The sequence below is a fragment of the Globicephala melas genome, chromosome X, assembly GCF_963455315.2.
Source record: "Globicephala melas chromosome X, mGloMel1.2, whole genome shotgun sequence".
Taxonomy (NCBI): domain Eukaryota; kingdom Metazoa; phylum Chordata; class Mammalia; order Artiodactyla; family Delphinidae; genus Globicephala; species Globicephala melas.
In genome coordinates, this window is record NC_083335.1 from 1923428 (window position 1) to 1937143 (window position 13716).

General features: G+C 63.0%; 2 protein-coding genes across 2 annotated transcripts; one reads left to right on the forward strand and one right to left on the reverse strand.

Moving 5' to 3' along the window:
* The first annotated feature begins 34 nt into the window (after nt 1-34).
* On the forward strand, nt 35-8269 carry IDH3G (isocitrate dehydrogenase (NAD(+)) 3 non-catalytic subunit gamma). Its single transcript, XM_060292571.2, has 13 exons — nt 35-208; nt 3764-3820; nt 4152-4163; nt 4422-4519; nt 4845-4957; nt 6088-6148; nt 6246-6378; nt 6508-6641; nt 6901-7003; nt 7095-7241; nt 7579-7673; nt 7756-7816; nt 8070-8269. Exons 1-13 carry the CDS (start codon nt 128-130, stop codon nt 8169-8171), a joined length of 1197 nt encoding a protein of 398 aa, XP_060148554.1. The 5' UTR covers nt 35-127; the 3' UTR covers nt 8172-8269.
* Nucleotides 8270-8330: 61 nt separating this feature from the next.
* SRPK3 (SRSF protein kinase 3) lies at nt 8331-12919 on the reverse strand. The gene is made up of 15 exons (XM_030850413.2): nt 12803-12919; nt 12591-12721; nt 12348-12456; nt 12130-12217; nt 11744-11831; nt 11072-11178; nt 10825-10990; nt 10696-10721; nt 10150-10279; nt 9827-10066; nt 9635-9735; nt 9227-9334; nt 9086-9155; nt 8913-9005; nt 8331-8772 (listed from the first exon to the last, which is right to left on the reverse strand). Exons 1-15 carry the CDS (start codon nt 12853-12855, stop codon nt 8588-8590), a joined length of 1695 nt encoding a protein of 564 aa, XP_030706273.1. The 5' UTR covers nt 12856-12919; the 3' UTR covers nt 8331-8587.
* Between the last annotated feature and the right edge of the window lie 797 nt (nt 12920-13716).

The following is a 13716-nucleotide window of genomic DNA, read 5'->3' on the forward strand; positions in this document are numbered from 1 at the left end:
AAAACCGGCGCGGCCGTGTGCGTGCGCACTGCGGGACCACGCCCCCTCCCGGGACTTCGCGCCCCGCCGAACTCTCGCGAGAGCGGCATCTGCGAGTCGGAACCTGCGGCATTTCTCACTTTTCATCATGGCGCTGAAGGTGGCGACGGCCGCGGGCGGCGCTGTGAAGGCAGTGCTCAGGCCGGCCCTCCTCTGCCGTCCTTGGGAGGTGAGAAGCAGGAGCGGGCCACGGGAACAGCCGCGGCGATCGCTGAGGGGTGCTTGCACCTCGTCGGGGTTAGGCCGGCGGCCGCCGCTCTCGGAGCGTCCTGGGGCCCGATTGGCTGCGGGTCCCGTGAGGGGAGGGGAGAGCGCTGCGGGCCAGGGTTGATTGGCCACCTTCGCTGTCACTGAAGGGGTTAGCCAAAGTTGATTCTGGTCTGGCTTCTCAGGGGTCTGCATCTTGTGGCGGGGGAGCTCCCAATGGGCGGGGAGAGTGGACCCCGGGGGGCAGTGTCAACTCCCTAGTGTCCTTGTGGGAAACCCCTCCCCTAAGGCGGTCACGTGGCCGGCCCGCCTCGCTCTTGCCCTCTTGGGAATCGGTTCCTGGCCGCCCTGCCTCTTCAAGTTTCCCTTTTGTGGACCGCTTTGTCACCTCTCCCAGTGGAGGTGGTGAATCGGCCTTTGCTGGTGCCCCAGAGCCTCCCCGCCCCCCACCGCAGGCGCCTGGAATGGGAAGGAGCTAGGATTCTTGAAGCTGACGGGTTGGGAGGCCGCGAGGGCTTTGCTTCCGTTGTTCTCTGTTTAGGATCTTGGTTATTCAGGTCTGATTCCTCTCTCTTGACACGCTTGAATGAGGATAATTTAGTCCCTGGGTGGGTTGGAAGCCATCTGAAGCGTCATCGAGTCAGGACTGGCCCTGAGGGACGAGAGGTCTGACCTCTCTGGGTTCCAGTTTCTCCTCTGTCTCAAAGGATCCACCCAACTCTGACCTTCCAGAACTCTGTGACTTTGCTGACACTACTTGTGGACATGTCTTCAGCCATGCTTCCCCCCTCTGAGCCCTGGGGAAGACTGCCCTGTAACAGCTTCTGGTTTATGAAATTATGTTTAAAATGCTGACTCCTCCCACTTGCTCGCCAGAGGCTTTCCAGAGGTCCCTGGCAGCTAGGCTCTTGCAGGATCTTGGTGGGGACATCTGTCTCCTCCCTGACTTCCCCTGTGTGTGTGCTTGTGTCTATATTGGGGCAGGGATGGGGGGCAGTGAAAGGTTGCTAGCTGGGCAATGCCTTGCCCTGAGACTGGTTGTCCTGGGTATGGGAACCTTTAGAGATGAAGCCCAGATCTTTGGTCCCACTAATTGGGACCTCGTGGGAAAATATGCCGCCACCATTGGTACTTGATCCAACAGAAACATGCTGATGAGAGAACCCTCACTAAAATGTGGATCATGGGAGCCCTTAGGCTGGGACACGTACCATTCTGAACTCCTTTCTTTCTGTGGCACTATCAAAGGACGAGGGTAACAGTCCACCTTCCTGCTTGATGAACAAGCTGGAGACCAATGCATATATCCCATTCTGCCTCATACTGGGCTCCTTTGATAGGTAGCTTCACAGAACCTTTGTAACCTCCTGAAGGAAGGTGCCTGAATGTGTCCAGAGCAAGGTCAGGGAAGTCACTATCCTGAGAGCTCTCCGGGTCTTTGGCCAAAGCTGGATGGAACATCTAGCATTGGGACCAGGTGAGAGAGACGTTCGGCCCTGGTGGTAGTGATGGGGTCCAGGGTCTGGTGGGGTGTGGTTGTGCAGATGCAGAGCCAGGCCTGGTGTGAGCGCTGGCTCACCGGCACAGCCAGGTTACCTGCCAGGTGCCAGTAGACCTCAGAGGGCTGAAACCCAGGAGGAGTTACTGCACGGAGCTGTAGGGGTCAGCCCAGCATCCCCTCACTGGCCAGCAGCCTTGAACACTGGCCTGAGGGGCTGGTGGGGTAAAGGGGGGCGTATGCTTTTGCATAGCCCTGTGTGCTCTTCTAGCGACTGAACAGCTTGCATACCTCTTCTTGCTTAATGTTTGCAGCAGTCAGATAAAGTAGGCACCTCTATTCTGTGGATTTCAGGTAAGGGTGGGAAGCTCAGCAAGGGTAAGCCATTTGCCAGCAAGAGTAGTAGATGGAGGATTTGGACCGAGGTCGACCTAGCCTCAAAGCCCGTCATATCTTCCTTCATTTTCTGATATGCTCATTCATTCAGTAAATGTTTTTTGTGTCCCAGCTCTGGACCAGGCATTCTGCTCGGTCTTGGGGTGACAGTAGGGGATCAGACAGACATGGTGTCCACTCTCAGGGGCTTAGGGGTAGGAGAGGGAGCACAGCAGTGATAACCTAGTGAGACTGTGGTTGAGGGGAAGGGAGTGGGGTGGGTAGGGCTTTGGGAGCCCAGGGGACCAACAGCTCAGCAGCCTTAGGGCATCAGGGAAGGCTTCCTGGAGGAAAGGCAGTCTCAATACAGACACCATCCACAAGTTTGTATTGAGAGCCTACAGATAAGATGAATCCAGATACTGACAATTGCTAGAAGGAAAACAGAAAAGCCCCAAGTATGCGTCAGACTGCAGACCCGGGGGCCCCATGGATCAGCAGAAACCCCCAGGGCCTGTTGTCCTGTTAGTCACCCCCTTCCTAACCCCTGTGCTGCCAGAGTTCTGTGCAACGGGGAGCCTTGTGAAAACCAGCCGGGGAGACCCAGATGGGGCGGTCAGCCTCTGCGTGAGCTTTCTGGACTTCTAGCAGGAAGGCATGGCTCTTTGGAAAATGGCCACAGTGACTCTGCCATTGGCTGCCCCAGCAGGCAAGTGGCAGGGCATTCCCAAGCGATAAGGAGGACCTTGGCCCTGCCCCTGTCTCTGGATTGAAGGGCACCCAGGCGGGGCACAACAGGGAGGAAAGTGTGTGGGCCTGTAGCCCCGCTGCGGTGGGAGCTGGGACATGGGCTGCTTCTTCCAGGAAAGTGTGGGGACTCCAGATGGGTCACTCTGAGCACCTGTCCCATTTGACTCGGGTGGCTTTTGCTCTGAAGCTGTCAGGCATGGCACCGGTGTGACCAAGTGCGGCTGTTTCAGGTGGGGGGTGGGGACATCTGTCATCCATGTAGGCCACAAAGCAGTTTTGCAATCCTTCATGAAAGCCTTCTGAAAGATTGGCGTCTGCTATTCTTCTGCAAATGGTTGCATTTTTAGATTTCTGATTCTAGAGTGCTGTTCCGCATGGTGCCAACAGTGCTTATCTCTGGGTGGACGGGGCTGGGTGCTATCTTCTTCCTCCCAATCTTCGTGTTCTGTCCATATGCTGCTTTTGTAACAAGAAAACATGATCTTTAAAATGATGTAAATGATGGTCGTGGTGGCCCAGTGGTTTATCACGATTTCCCTATTGTACTACGTTTGGCGTGCCAACTTCTCCAAGTTACAGACATCACTGAGCAGGAATAATTGGCTGAAGAAGACCAGAAACAAGAAAAGGTGGGGAGGGGGATGTAAACATTTTTTAAAAAACTGACCAGGGACCTGAAGGAGGTGTAAAGCGTTGTAGCGACCCTCCGCGGTGCTCCGACGGGCTGGTCTGTGTGCTGCTGTGCGCTAGACAGCGGTGCACGGGGGAGGCGCAGGGCCTGTCTGGGCGCGGTGAGGACGCTCGCCTTCCCTGCCAGGAGCTCGGCTGGCCCTTTTGCCAAATTGGCTTTCTGGGCTAGATGGCAACCACTAGCGTCTGGGTTCTCTTTGCCAGGTTCTAGGTGCCCACGAAGCCCCCCGGAGGAGCTTCTCAGTAAGTACCCACCCGAGTGTGTGCATGCACGTGCGTGTGTTGATGTTCACGTGTGCCCGCCTGTGTGTGTGCGGAGGCGTGTGTGTACAGGTGCATGTGGATGCACTCACAGGCAGGCGTGGGTGCAGAGGTGTGTGTGTGTGCGCGCGTGCACGTGCGTGTGTCGTGCCTCTGGGCTCCCTGCCCTTCTGTGTCTCTCCCCCTGAGGTGCAGTCTCCAGAGCTCGCCCACCCCTTCTCCCCTGAACCGTGCTAGACGGCGCCCCAGGGAAACAGCCCCATTCCCCAGCAGAGCTTGTTCCTCCAGCCTTGACTGATCTGTGTCTTCTTCCTTCCTGTCCCGCCTCTAGCAACAAACAATTGTGAGTGTTTTTCTCATCTGCCTGTTAGGTTGGGGCTTTTAGTTGCTTTGGGATTGACCCGGGTCCAGGCGGGGACGGGGCCTGTTTCTGCTGTTGTCCTCGCGACCCAGGAGCGCCCCCCGCCGTGAGCAGCCCTGTCTGGGGTGGGTGGGGCAGGGTGTAGGGGTGTGGTACCCCAAGCTGGCGCCTCCCAGTGGGCCTTCCCACTGGGTCAGTGCTGGAGGGGGGAAGGGAACTGAAGCCTCCCCGTCCTTCTAGCCCCCGTCGGCTAAGTATGGTGGGCGGCACACGGTCACCATGATCCCAGGGGATGGCATCGGGCCAGAGCTCATGTTGCACGTCAAGTCTGTGTTCAGGTACAGAGCCCCTGGGCCCAGCCAGGGGGACCCTGAGAACTTTGTGCCAAGAGGGGCAGTGAGCCAGTGGTGGGAGGCCTTTTGTCCCAGTGTCTGCGATCCTAGCAGGCCGGCCCGGGCACGGGGAGGGTGGAACCAGGCCCACTGACAGTGTTGTGGAGTGTAAGTGCATGCCTGTCAGCTGGCGCAGGTGGGCTCAGTCTCCCCTCAGCCAGAGCCAGGGCAGGGTGGGCAGCAGCAGGGGAGAGGCCTCTGCACCCAGTGGTCCAGGCAGGCTTCCCAGACGGAGGCCTGGGGCCGCCGCCCTGACCCTGCTCTGCCCCAGGCATGCGTGTGTGCCTGTGGACTTCGAAGAGGTGCACGTGAGCTCCAACGCCGACGAGGAGGACATCCGAAACGCCATCATGGCCATACGGCGGAACCGCGTGGCCCTGAAGGGTGAGCTCGGGGGCCAGGATGGGGCACCGCACGTGATTCCTTTCACCTCCAAGCTGACACTTGTCCCTGGGGCCCCACTGATGCTGCGATTCTGAGGTCTCAGTGGCACTAGGCTCTGCGGGAGCCTGTCCAGGGATGGGCCCCCTTCCACCCCCTTCTTCCCTCCTGAGGCAGCCCTCTCTGCTGGAGTCAGCTTTGACCCTCAGAGTCTTTCTTCACAAACCACGTGTCACAGAGATGCGATTGTAACCCTCTGCCTGCCGCCTTGGTTCCAGTTGGCACAGCTGTGCATGTTACAGACGGGAGCTTTACCCTTTCTGAGTTTGCCTTGGTTTGCTCCAGGTCCTTAAACTGTTTCCATCACTCATTCTGCAAACTTTAGACCATTACCTGCTCTGTGTGAGGAGTGAGTGAGCAAAGATGAACCCAGTTAGAGCCCCAGGCCCTGGCAGTCACGTGGAGGGGCAGCCATGTTAACTACAGGGTGCCCAAGGCACTCTGGGTGAAGGAAGTCCAGGCAGGGTGTGAGTTGGAGGGCCGGCGGCCCTGGTGGCCCTGAGAAAGCCCTCCTCTACTTGGCACTCTCTGACTGCCTTCTCTCAGCAGCTGCTGGCCCTCTGGGTGCCCTGGTCCCAGCCAAGGTAAAGCTGTGGTCTTTTCCAGGCAACCCCTGCCTGCCTCTGAGCTGCAGCTCTTGTGCTTCCTCGACGCAGGGCCTGGCACTAACCGTGGCCAAGGTCCCCTTGCTGGTGCCAGCCTAGCCACCAGCCTGTTAGTAAGCAAGAGTGGTCACTTTCTGTCCATTCCCCACCCAGGGTCTAGCAAGACCTGGCCAGATGCCAACCCTTGTTCATTCATTCATTCGTTCAGTATTTATTGAGTGCATGCTACGTGCCAGGAGCCCATCAGTGAACCAAACGCATAGACACACATGCCCCTCTGCCCCATGGGGCTTACGCTGCAAGTTACGCTAGAGTGTTCCATGAAACACTTCTGCCGCCGGAAGCTGCTGTGTCCTTCTGTTGGAGTCACCCTTGGCACACATCCCCTGGGTCAGAAAGGGGGATATGGTGGTACAGCTGAGCCTGGGGTGCCCTCTCCAGCCTGCTGGTCTTGTTTCTGTCCTGCAGGCAATATTGAAACAAACCATAACCTGCCGCCATCCCACAAATCCCGAAACAACATCCTTCGGTGAGAGCCAAGTGCATGGGCTGGGGGCTTGGCAGGGGTGGGGGTGCCAGCAGAGAGATGTTGCACTTGCCGGCTGCTTCTCCCTCTGTGCCCCTAGCACCAGCCTGGACCTCTACGCCAACGTCATCCACTGTAAGAGCCTGCCGGGAGTGGTGACGCGGCACAGGGACATAGATATCCTCATCGTCCGGGAAAACACGGAGGGCGAGTATAGCAGCCTGGAGCATGAGGTGGGGGCGTGTTGGCGGGCGTGAGCTCGGCTAGGGCGCTGGTCGGGGACGCCGTGCCCGAGGGGAACCTTGTGCTAGAGGGCAGGCTCGGACAGGCCGTGGGCCTCTTCTCCCTCGTCCCCTTCTCAGAGCGTGGCAGGGGTGGTGGAGAGCCTGAAGATCATCACCGAGGCCAGGTCGCTGCGTATTGCCGAGTATGCCTTCATGCTGGCCCGGGAGAGCGGGCGCAAGAAAGTGACGGCCGTGCACAAGGCCAACATCATGTATGCCCCCCGCCTCGCGCCGCCGCGCTGCCGCCGGGGCCTGCTCTCTGGGACTCGGGGCCCGGGACTACGCCCTGTTGCCCGTTTCCCAGCTGTGGCCTCACCGCAGTGCACACCTAGGGGAGGTGGAACGGGATTCTGCCCGTCCCGCAGACGGCACTGGTTGTAGTTTAGAACCCAGCCTTCTGTGGCGTCTGCGTGCCCCGTCCCTCCAGCTGACGGTTGCAGTGGCCAAGCTGGTGTCCTGCATCCCCCTTAGGAAACTGGGCGATGGGCTCTTCCTCCAGTGCTGCAAGGCGGTGGCAGCCCGTTACCCCCAGATCACCTTCGAGAATATGATCGTGGACAACACCACCATGCAGGTAGTTAGGCTGCCATGCTGCGTGGCCCCTGCCCTGGGCTCCCGGGGCTGCCTGTGCTCCAGGTGCTGGCCGTCCCCTCCTTGCCCCACAGCTGGTGTCCCGGCCCCAGCAGTTCGATGTCATGGTGATGCCCAATCTCTACGGCAACATCGTCAACAACGTCTGTGCGGGGTTGGTTGGGGGCCCCGGCCTCGTAGCTGGGGCCAACTACGGCCACGTGTATGCCGTGTTTGAGACGGTGAGTGCCACCAGCAGTGCCAGGGCCACTGGCTTTTGTGAACTATAGCTCACAAACTTCCTAGGTCACCCATTGAAAGTGTACGATTTATTGGTTTCTAAGATATTCAGAGTTGTGCAACCATCCCCACTCTCTAATTCCAGAACGTTTCCATCCCCCCAGAAGAAATCTTGTACTTGTGGCTGTCACTCTCTGTTCCCCCCTCCCAGCCCCCGGCACCAAAGTCATCTGCTTTCTGTCTCTGGATGTGCCTGTTCTGGACGCTTTGCACAAATGCAGTGTACACTCGATGTGCTTGTGTTTCCCAGCCCCCTCCTTTGCGTCTCGCCTCTTCCAGGCTACGAGGAACACAGGCAAGAGCATCGCCAACAGGAACATCGCCAACCCCACGGCTACGCTGCTGGCAAGCTGCATGATGCTCGACCACCTCAAGTAAGTGGCTTCTCGATGCCGGGCCCTGGCCCCCGGCCCGCGCCCCAGGCCGCGAGGACCAAGGTCTGCCCTTCGTTCTCAGGCTCCACTCCTACGCCACCTCCATCCGCAAGGCCGTCTTGGCGTCCATGGACAATGAAAATGTGAGGCTCCCACCCCAGCCCGGGTTGAGGGGCTGGAAATGGCGACCTGGCACCTGTGCTGCCCCCAAGGTGGGGGGGTGTATCAGGCAGAGTGGGGGCCTTTGGGGCCTTAGCTGGTATTACTGCCCTCCTGGTGGCGCTCCCAGCCCCTGCAGGCCACGGGGCGCTGTGGGCAGCCCTGGGCTGCCTGCAGGCTAGGGCGCAGGTGTTGGCTGGGCCCCGCTGTGTGCCCAAGCTTCCCCGTCTCCTGCAGATGCACACCCCAGACATCGGGGGCCAGGGCACCACATCAGAAGCCATCCAGGACATCATCCGCCGTATCCGTGTCATCAACGGCCGGGCCGTGGAGGCCTAGGCCGTCCCCGGGACTGTCTCGGCCCACCCTTTAGACCCCCTTCACGCCCCCAGCACCCTGAGTGGCTCGGTGGGCGGACCCAGAATAAACCCACTTCTGCCCCAGCCCTTGGCCGCGTGCTTCTGTCGCTCCAGGACGCGGGTGTTTCAGTCACACTTTATTAAGAAAACAGGCAGTGCGCTTCCCATTCAGAGGGCCCTCTGCGAGGGTTGGGGGCAGAACGAATTCTGAAAGGCAGGCCTGGCCCTGGTATCTGTCTGCCCTGCTGGGGGGGGGTTGTGAGAGGGCGGGCGGGCGGTGTGAGGCACTCAGCAGGGTGGGTGGGGCGGAGCCGTCCTGCTTTCCCTGAAGGCACTGAGGGCTGGGGGTCGGGGGCAGCCAGGACCGTCCCACGCTGCCCAAAGCACCAGCCGGGCCTAGGGATTGAGCCAAGGGTGCTGGAGGCAGTCGGCCGCGCTGGCCCGCTTTTCGGGGATGTACTCCATCATGGGCAGCAGGAAGGCGCTGAACTGCGTGGCCTGCTCCAGGGGCCACTCGTACTTCTCCATGAGCACCTCGTACAGGCCCCAGTGCTTGAGGTTGTGGATGTGCCGCAGCTCTCCTGGGGGCAGGCCGGTGGGCCTTAGGTCAGACTCCACCAGGGAGGACTCTGATCTGGGACCCCTTGCTCCCCCTATTTCAGAACCCAAGGTCCCTGCCCCGCCCCTTGCATCCAGGTGGCCTGCGCCCGCTCGGCCCCACCTCTCCGGTTGAAGAACTCCCGGGAATAGCGGCCTGAGAGGGCAAAGGCCGGGGGGATGTCTCCCAGCAGCTCCACGATGTGGGCGATGTGGTCTGTGAATAGACAGGGGGCTGGGAGGAAGCCGGGCGGCCGGGAGACCCCGAGGCCGAGCCCAGGGCCTGCCTCCCCCTACCCTCGTCACGACTGTAGTCTTCTCCGGAGTGTGGCTCGAACAGGTAGTCGCCAGTGGCCAGCTCGAAGGCCTGGAAGGGGGAGAGGGTGAGGCTGCGGCCGGTGGGCCAGCTCTGGGCGGGGGTAGCCCAAACGGACGTACCATGCACGCCGTGCTCCAGATGTCGGCTGGGGGCCCGTACTCGGCGCCGATCAGCACCTCCACGGCCCGGTACTGCCGTGTCTGGATGTCCTCGGTGAAGTGCTTGTGCTGCAGGCAAGGGGAGCCCTGGGGAGGAGCTGGGGCCATGGCTGGCCTCCCCTCACTGCCCCCCTCTCGTCTCCCACCTCCTCTGGGCCGTGCACCCGCGGAGCACAGTGGGGCTCACTCTGAGCCTCAGCGTCCCCGGGTGTCCCGAGGGTCTGGCCAGACGACCTGAGGCTGAGGCTGGCCACTTCCCTGTGGCCCCCCACCCCCTGCCGTGGGCCCAGCTCTGCTGACCAGGCGGGCCGGTGCTGGTTTCGGCTCAGGCCTGTGCCGCCTCCTTCATAGCAGGGCGCCCGCTCGTACCACCCAGCAGGCGTTGCCCAGGTCTGCGATCTTGATCTTGATCTTGTCTGCATTTTGGGGCTCTAGGGGGTTCACCAGGAGGTTGGAGGCACCAAATGGTGCTGGGGAAGCAAGAGAAGGGAGAGAGACTGAGCTGGCCTGGACCTGTCCTGCCCGGCCCCGCCCACCTGTGCCTGCCGCTGCCTGACTTACTGCTGGGTGACAGGAGGCCCCCGGTCTCGCGTTGGTTGGAAGAGCCTGAGAGGATGGAGCACGAGGCGGGGGAGAAGAGGGAGCCCGAGAAGCCTGAGGTCTGGGAGCTGGGGCTGAGGCTGCGGCTGCCCCCGGGGGCAGGGGAGGAGGAGGCCGGGGAGGGGCCGGCCGCGGCCCCCCCAGGGTGGCAGCCGGAAGAGGAGGTGGAGCCGCTGCCCCCCTCTAGTCTTGAGCCAGAGTCTGGGGAGACGGGCAGAGGTGGTGTGTGAGCAGACGCCGCTGCGGCACGTGCCAGGCGGCCCTGCGCCCCCCTGGCCCCTCACCCTCGGCCTGGGCGGCTGCCTCCATGGCCTCCAGCCTCTGCAGGTCCCGAAGCCGCTCCTCCAGCAGCCGCTTCTGCTGGTTCCGTTTGCGCCTCATCTTCTTCCTCTTGTTTTTGGACAGCTTACCGGTCTGCCGTTAGAGCCAGGGTCACTCCGGGGTGCCCGTCACCCATCCCCGAGCAGCCCGAGCCTCTGCCCGTGGCCTGCAGGCCCGGGGGCTCCAGGGACACCAGACGTGGCAGTGCCCCCTCACCCGCCTCCTGTCTCCCCTCCTGCCCGCCACTCCCCAGAGCTTGAGGCTGGGGAGGAACCAGCAGGCCTGCCTGTGGGTGCCAGCCTCCCCTAGGGGCAGCTCTGGCCCCTCCCAGCCTCGGATGCAGTGTCCTTCCACTGAGACGGGGGCGAGCCCAGCAGCCACCCAGGGCAGTTTGGGGCACGTGGCCCACTCTGCGTATCATCCGCATCCGGGCCACCCAGCCGCTTGGAAGCGCCACTGCAGGAGTGCTGGGGAGGGTGAGGCCCAGGAAGAGGGGCGCCCCCACTTACCAACACCTCCTGGGGGGCACTGCTGACTGGGGGTGGGGCCGGCAGAGCATGGAGTGACAGAAAGGAAGCGAGACTCAGGCAGGGGCTGAGGCCACGGGCCCCGCCCCGCCCCGCGCAGGCTCTCGGTACCTGTGGACCGGGATGGGGGCGGGGCCCCTGACCGCTGCCACTCCGTGGCCTCCGCAGCCAGGCGCCTGATGTAGGCGTCGCCCACACACAGCAGGATGTTTTCAGGCTTGATGTCCGTGTGGATGACCTTGCACTTGGTGTGGAGGTAATCCAGGCCGCGCAGCACCTGGGGAGAGCCACGCCTGAGCTCCCCCGGCGCCGCCCAGGCCGCCTCGCAGCGCTCTTCGGCCAGGCGCCTGCTGCTCACCTGCCTCACGATGCTCTTCACGCAGGGCACGGGCAGGCCCTGGTAGTTGGACTTGATGATCCACTTGAGGAGCTGGTGGCCTAGGACCTCCAGTACCATGCACACGTCTTGGGCCGGGAGTGAAGGGCGGTCAGTGGGCAAGCAGCTGGGGCACAGGCCCCGCCCACCCTCAGCTGGGGCGGGGGAGCAACGAGCCTCAGGCAGTGCAGAGCTGGGTCTGGGAGGTCCCGGTATTGCTACCATCCCGGTGTCATAGTGTCCCTGTCACTCTAGGTGTGCCAGTTGGGACAGTACCTTGCACGGTCACCCTAGGGAGAGGGCACTGGAGGAATAGGCGGGTTTCTCAGCCCATCCCCAGTCCTACGCCCAAGTCTGCCAAAGAGCCTACGGACAGCCCCCCGAAAGGGAAGGCACTGCCACAGAGGTGGGCCCTCCCACCTGGGGGTAAGCCAGCAACACCCGTGGATAGCCAGTGCCAACCTGGTCATCCGCTCCCTGCCCCCCACACAGAAACACAAATCCCCAAAGTGGTGATGGAGATATTGCGCAGTGTCACTGGAAGGGATAAACCCCCATCGTGCAGATCAGCAAACTGAGGCCCTAGGAGCTGGGAAGGCATGAGCCAGCTGGCCCCTGCGCTGCCACACTGCTTGCTCAGCCTACGAAGGATACGGACTCCATTAACCCCTGAGATCCTGAAGTCGTCGATGAGCTGGACAATGGTTTCTCTTTTGGGGTCACTGGGGTCACTGTCTCGGACCTGGAGCAAAAGCCAAGGGGCCACAGACGGCTGCAACCTGCCCCTCGCCAGCTGCTCCCCGGGCGGCCCCTCCGGGGTGGGGGCCTCCCTCCCGCCCCAGCTGGGCCCCGCTGGAAGAAAGGCTGCCGGCCCGCCCTTGCCCGCTCCTCGGGTCCTCCTACTCCACGGAGCCAGCTGGAGCCTGCCCCTCCGGGAGCCCTGCCCCCACCCCCGCGGAGCCCCGGCAGGCCTTGCACCCACATTGCCAGGCCCTGGGCGGCTCCTGGGGCGCTGGGAGCGGGTAGGGGAGGCGCCTCACACATTTCAGGAGCTTGATCTCATCCACAGCTGTCTCCGTGTAATGCCCTGCGCTCTTCACCACTTTGAGGGCCACGAAGCGCTTGCGCCTGCAACACCGAGACCCGCGTCGGCTGCCGGCACCGGCCAGACCCACGGGGCCGTCACCGTGGCCTCAGCGGTGCCCAAGGGCGGGACCCCAGCTGGCGTGGGGCCTCGGGGGGTGGAGGGGGCACTCACTGGATGTCCCAGCAGAGCCAGACGGTGGAGAAGTGGCCCCAGCCCAGCTTGCGCACCACGTGGTACCGCCCATTGAACAGGTCCCCGATCTTCACGGGGTAGTAGCCACCTGGGGAAGGGAGCCCGTCGGGCGCGGTGGGGGTGTTGCCTTCCCCGTGCCCGGGACAGCGCAGCCCGCCGGCGCCCGGCCCACGTGGGCTGGCCCTGGCCCCTCCCCGCGGGCGGCGCCGAGGCAGGCCTCACCCTTGCAGTAGTCCTTGGCATCCTCCTGCTCCTCGTCGTCGGAGCCCAGTAGCCCCCGTAGTATCCGTGGCGCCGGCGCGACGGGGGCCCGTTCGGAGCCTGAGGACTCGAGCCCACAGGAGGCCTGCGAGCTGTGGGTGGGGTGGGTGGGCGGTGAGCGCGTGCGCGCGCGCGAGGCGCCAGGGGCCCCGGGCGCCCAGGCCGAGCCCTACCTGCTGCTGCTGCTGCCACTGTCCCCGCCGCCGCCCAGCGCGCTGGTGCTCATCCCGGCAGCGCTGCCCGCGGCTCCGGCGCCCGGGCGGCTGCTCCTGTGGGGCCCGGCCGCGGCCTGCGCATTTATAGCCTCGGCCGCTGATCTCACCGCCTTTATAAATAGCCTCCCAGCTGCTCGGCTGTGGGCAAGGTATGCAGCGGGGAGGGGGCGGCGGCGGCGGCCCTGGAGGGCCCGGCCCCCAGGACGAGGCCCCCGCCCCCCGGGGCTGGCAGAGGGGACCCCTCCACCGACACGGTGTGACGCATGGCTGTGGGCAAGGTATGCAGCGGGGAGGGGGCGGCCCCCAGGACGAGGCCCCCGCCCCCCAGGGCTGGCAGAGGGGACCCCTCCACCGACACGGTGTGACGCATCCTCCACAGTGAGCTCCCTCGCACCCCAGGGCCAAGGGGGACGCCCACGCTGGCATGTGATGAACCGGGCCCCAGGCTGAGTCCCTGCGCCTCAGGGCTGGCAGAGGGGACCGCTGAGTGGGCCTGTGGCGGTGACCTGGTCGTCAGACTGAACCTCTGTACTCCAGAGCCCGCTGATGGGGACAGCCACACAAGGGCACTGCGGGCATGGCAGGCCGGGCTTTCACCCCTTCTCACATGCCCTAGGGTGCCGGTGACACTCTGGGAACATTCTCTGGCTTCCTGTTTGGCCCTTGGGGGAGCTTTCCCAGAGGCGATCCCTGCATTCCCACGGGTACCTCATTCCCTGCCCCCTCTCTGCTGGGTCCCCGCTTTTCCGATGGCTCCTTGATCCCCAAGACAGGCTGGGGCCCTCCTGTCCCTCAGTGTAGCGTCGCTGGGGGCCCTGGCCAGGCAAATGTCAGGGGCGTGAGCTGCGGGCAGCTCTTCCCACCACAGGTGC

What these genes read in the sequence shown, in the direction of transcription:
- IDH3G (XM_060292571.2), top strand. Translation starts at nt 128, where the DNA reads ATGGCGCTGAAGGTGGCGACGGCCGCGGGCGGCGCTGTGAAGGCAGTG. An exon ending in TCCTCTGCCGTCCTTGGGAG is followed by an intron (nt 209 to 3,763) that starts GTGAGAAGCAGG and finishes TCTCTTTGCCAG; the next exon opens with GTTCTAGGTGCCCACGAAGC. An exon ending in TGTATGCCGTGTTTGAGACG is followed by an intron (nt 7,242 to 7,578) that starts GTGAGTGCCACC and finishes CGCCTCTTCCAG; the next exon opens with GCTACGAGGAACACAGGCAA.
- SRPK3 (XM_030850413.2), bottom strand. Translation starts at nt 12,855, where the DNA reads ATGAGCACCAGCGCGCTGGGCGGCGGCGGGGACAGTGGCAGCAGCAGC. An exon ending in TGGCTCTGCTGGGACATCCA is followed by an intron (nt 12,218 to 12,347) that starts GTGAGTGCCCCC and finishes TCGGTGTTGCAG; the next exon opens with GCGCAAGCGCTTCGTGGCCC. An exon ending in GCCCCCATCCCGGTCCACAG is followed by an intron (nt 10,722 to 10,824) that starts GTACCGAGAGCC and finishes CCCCACCCCCAG; the next exon opens with TCAGCAGTGCCCCCCAGGAG.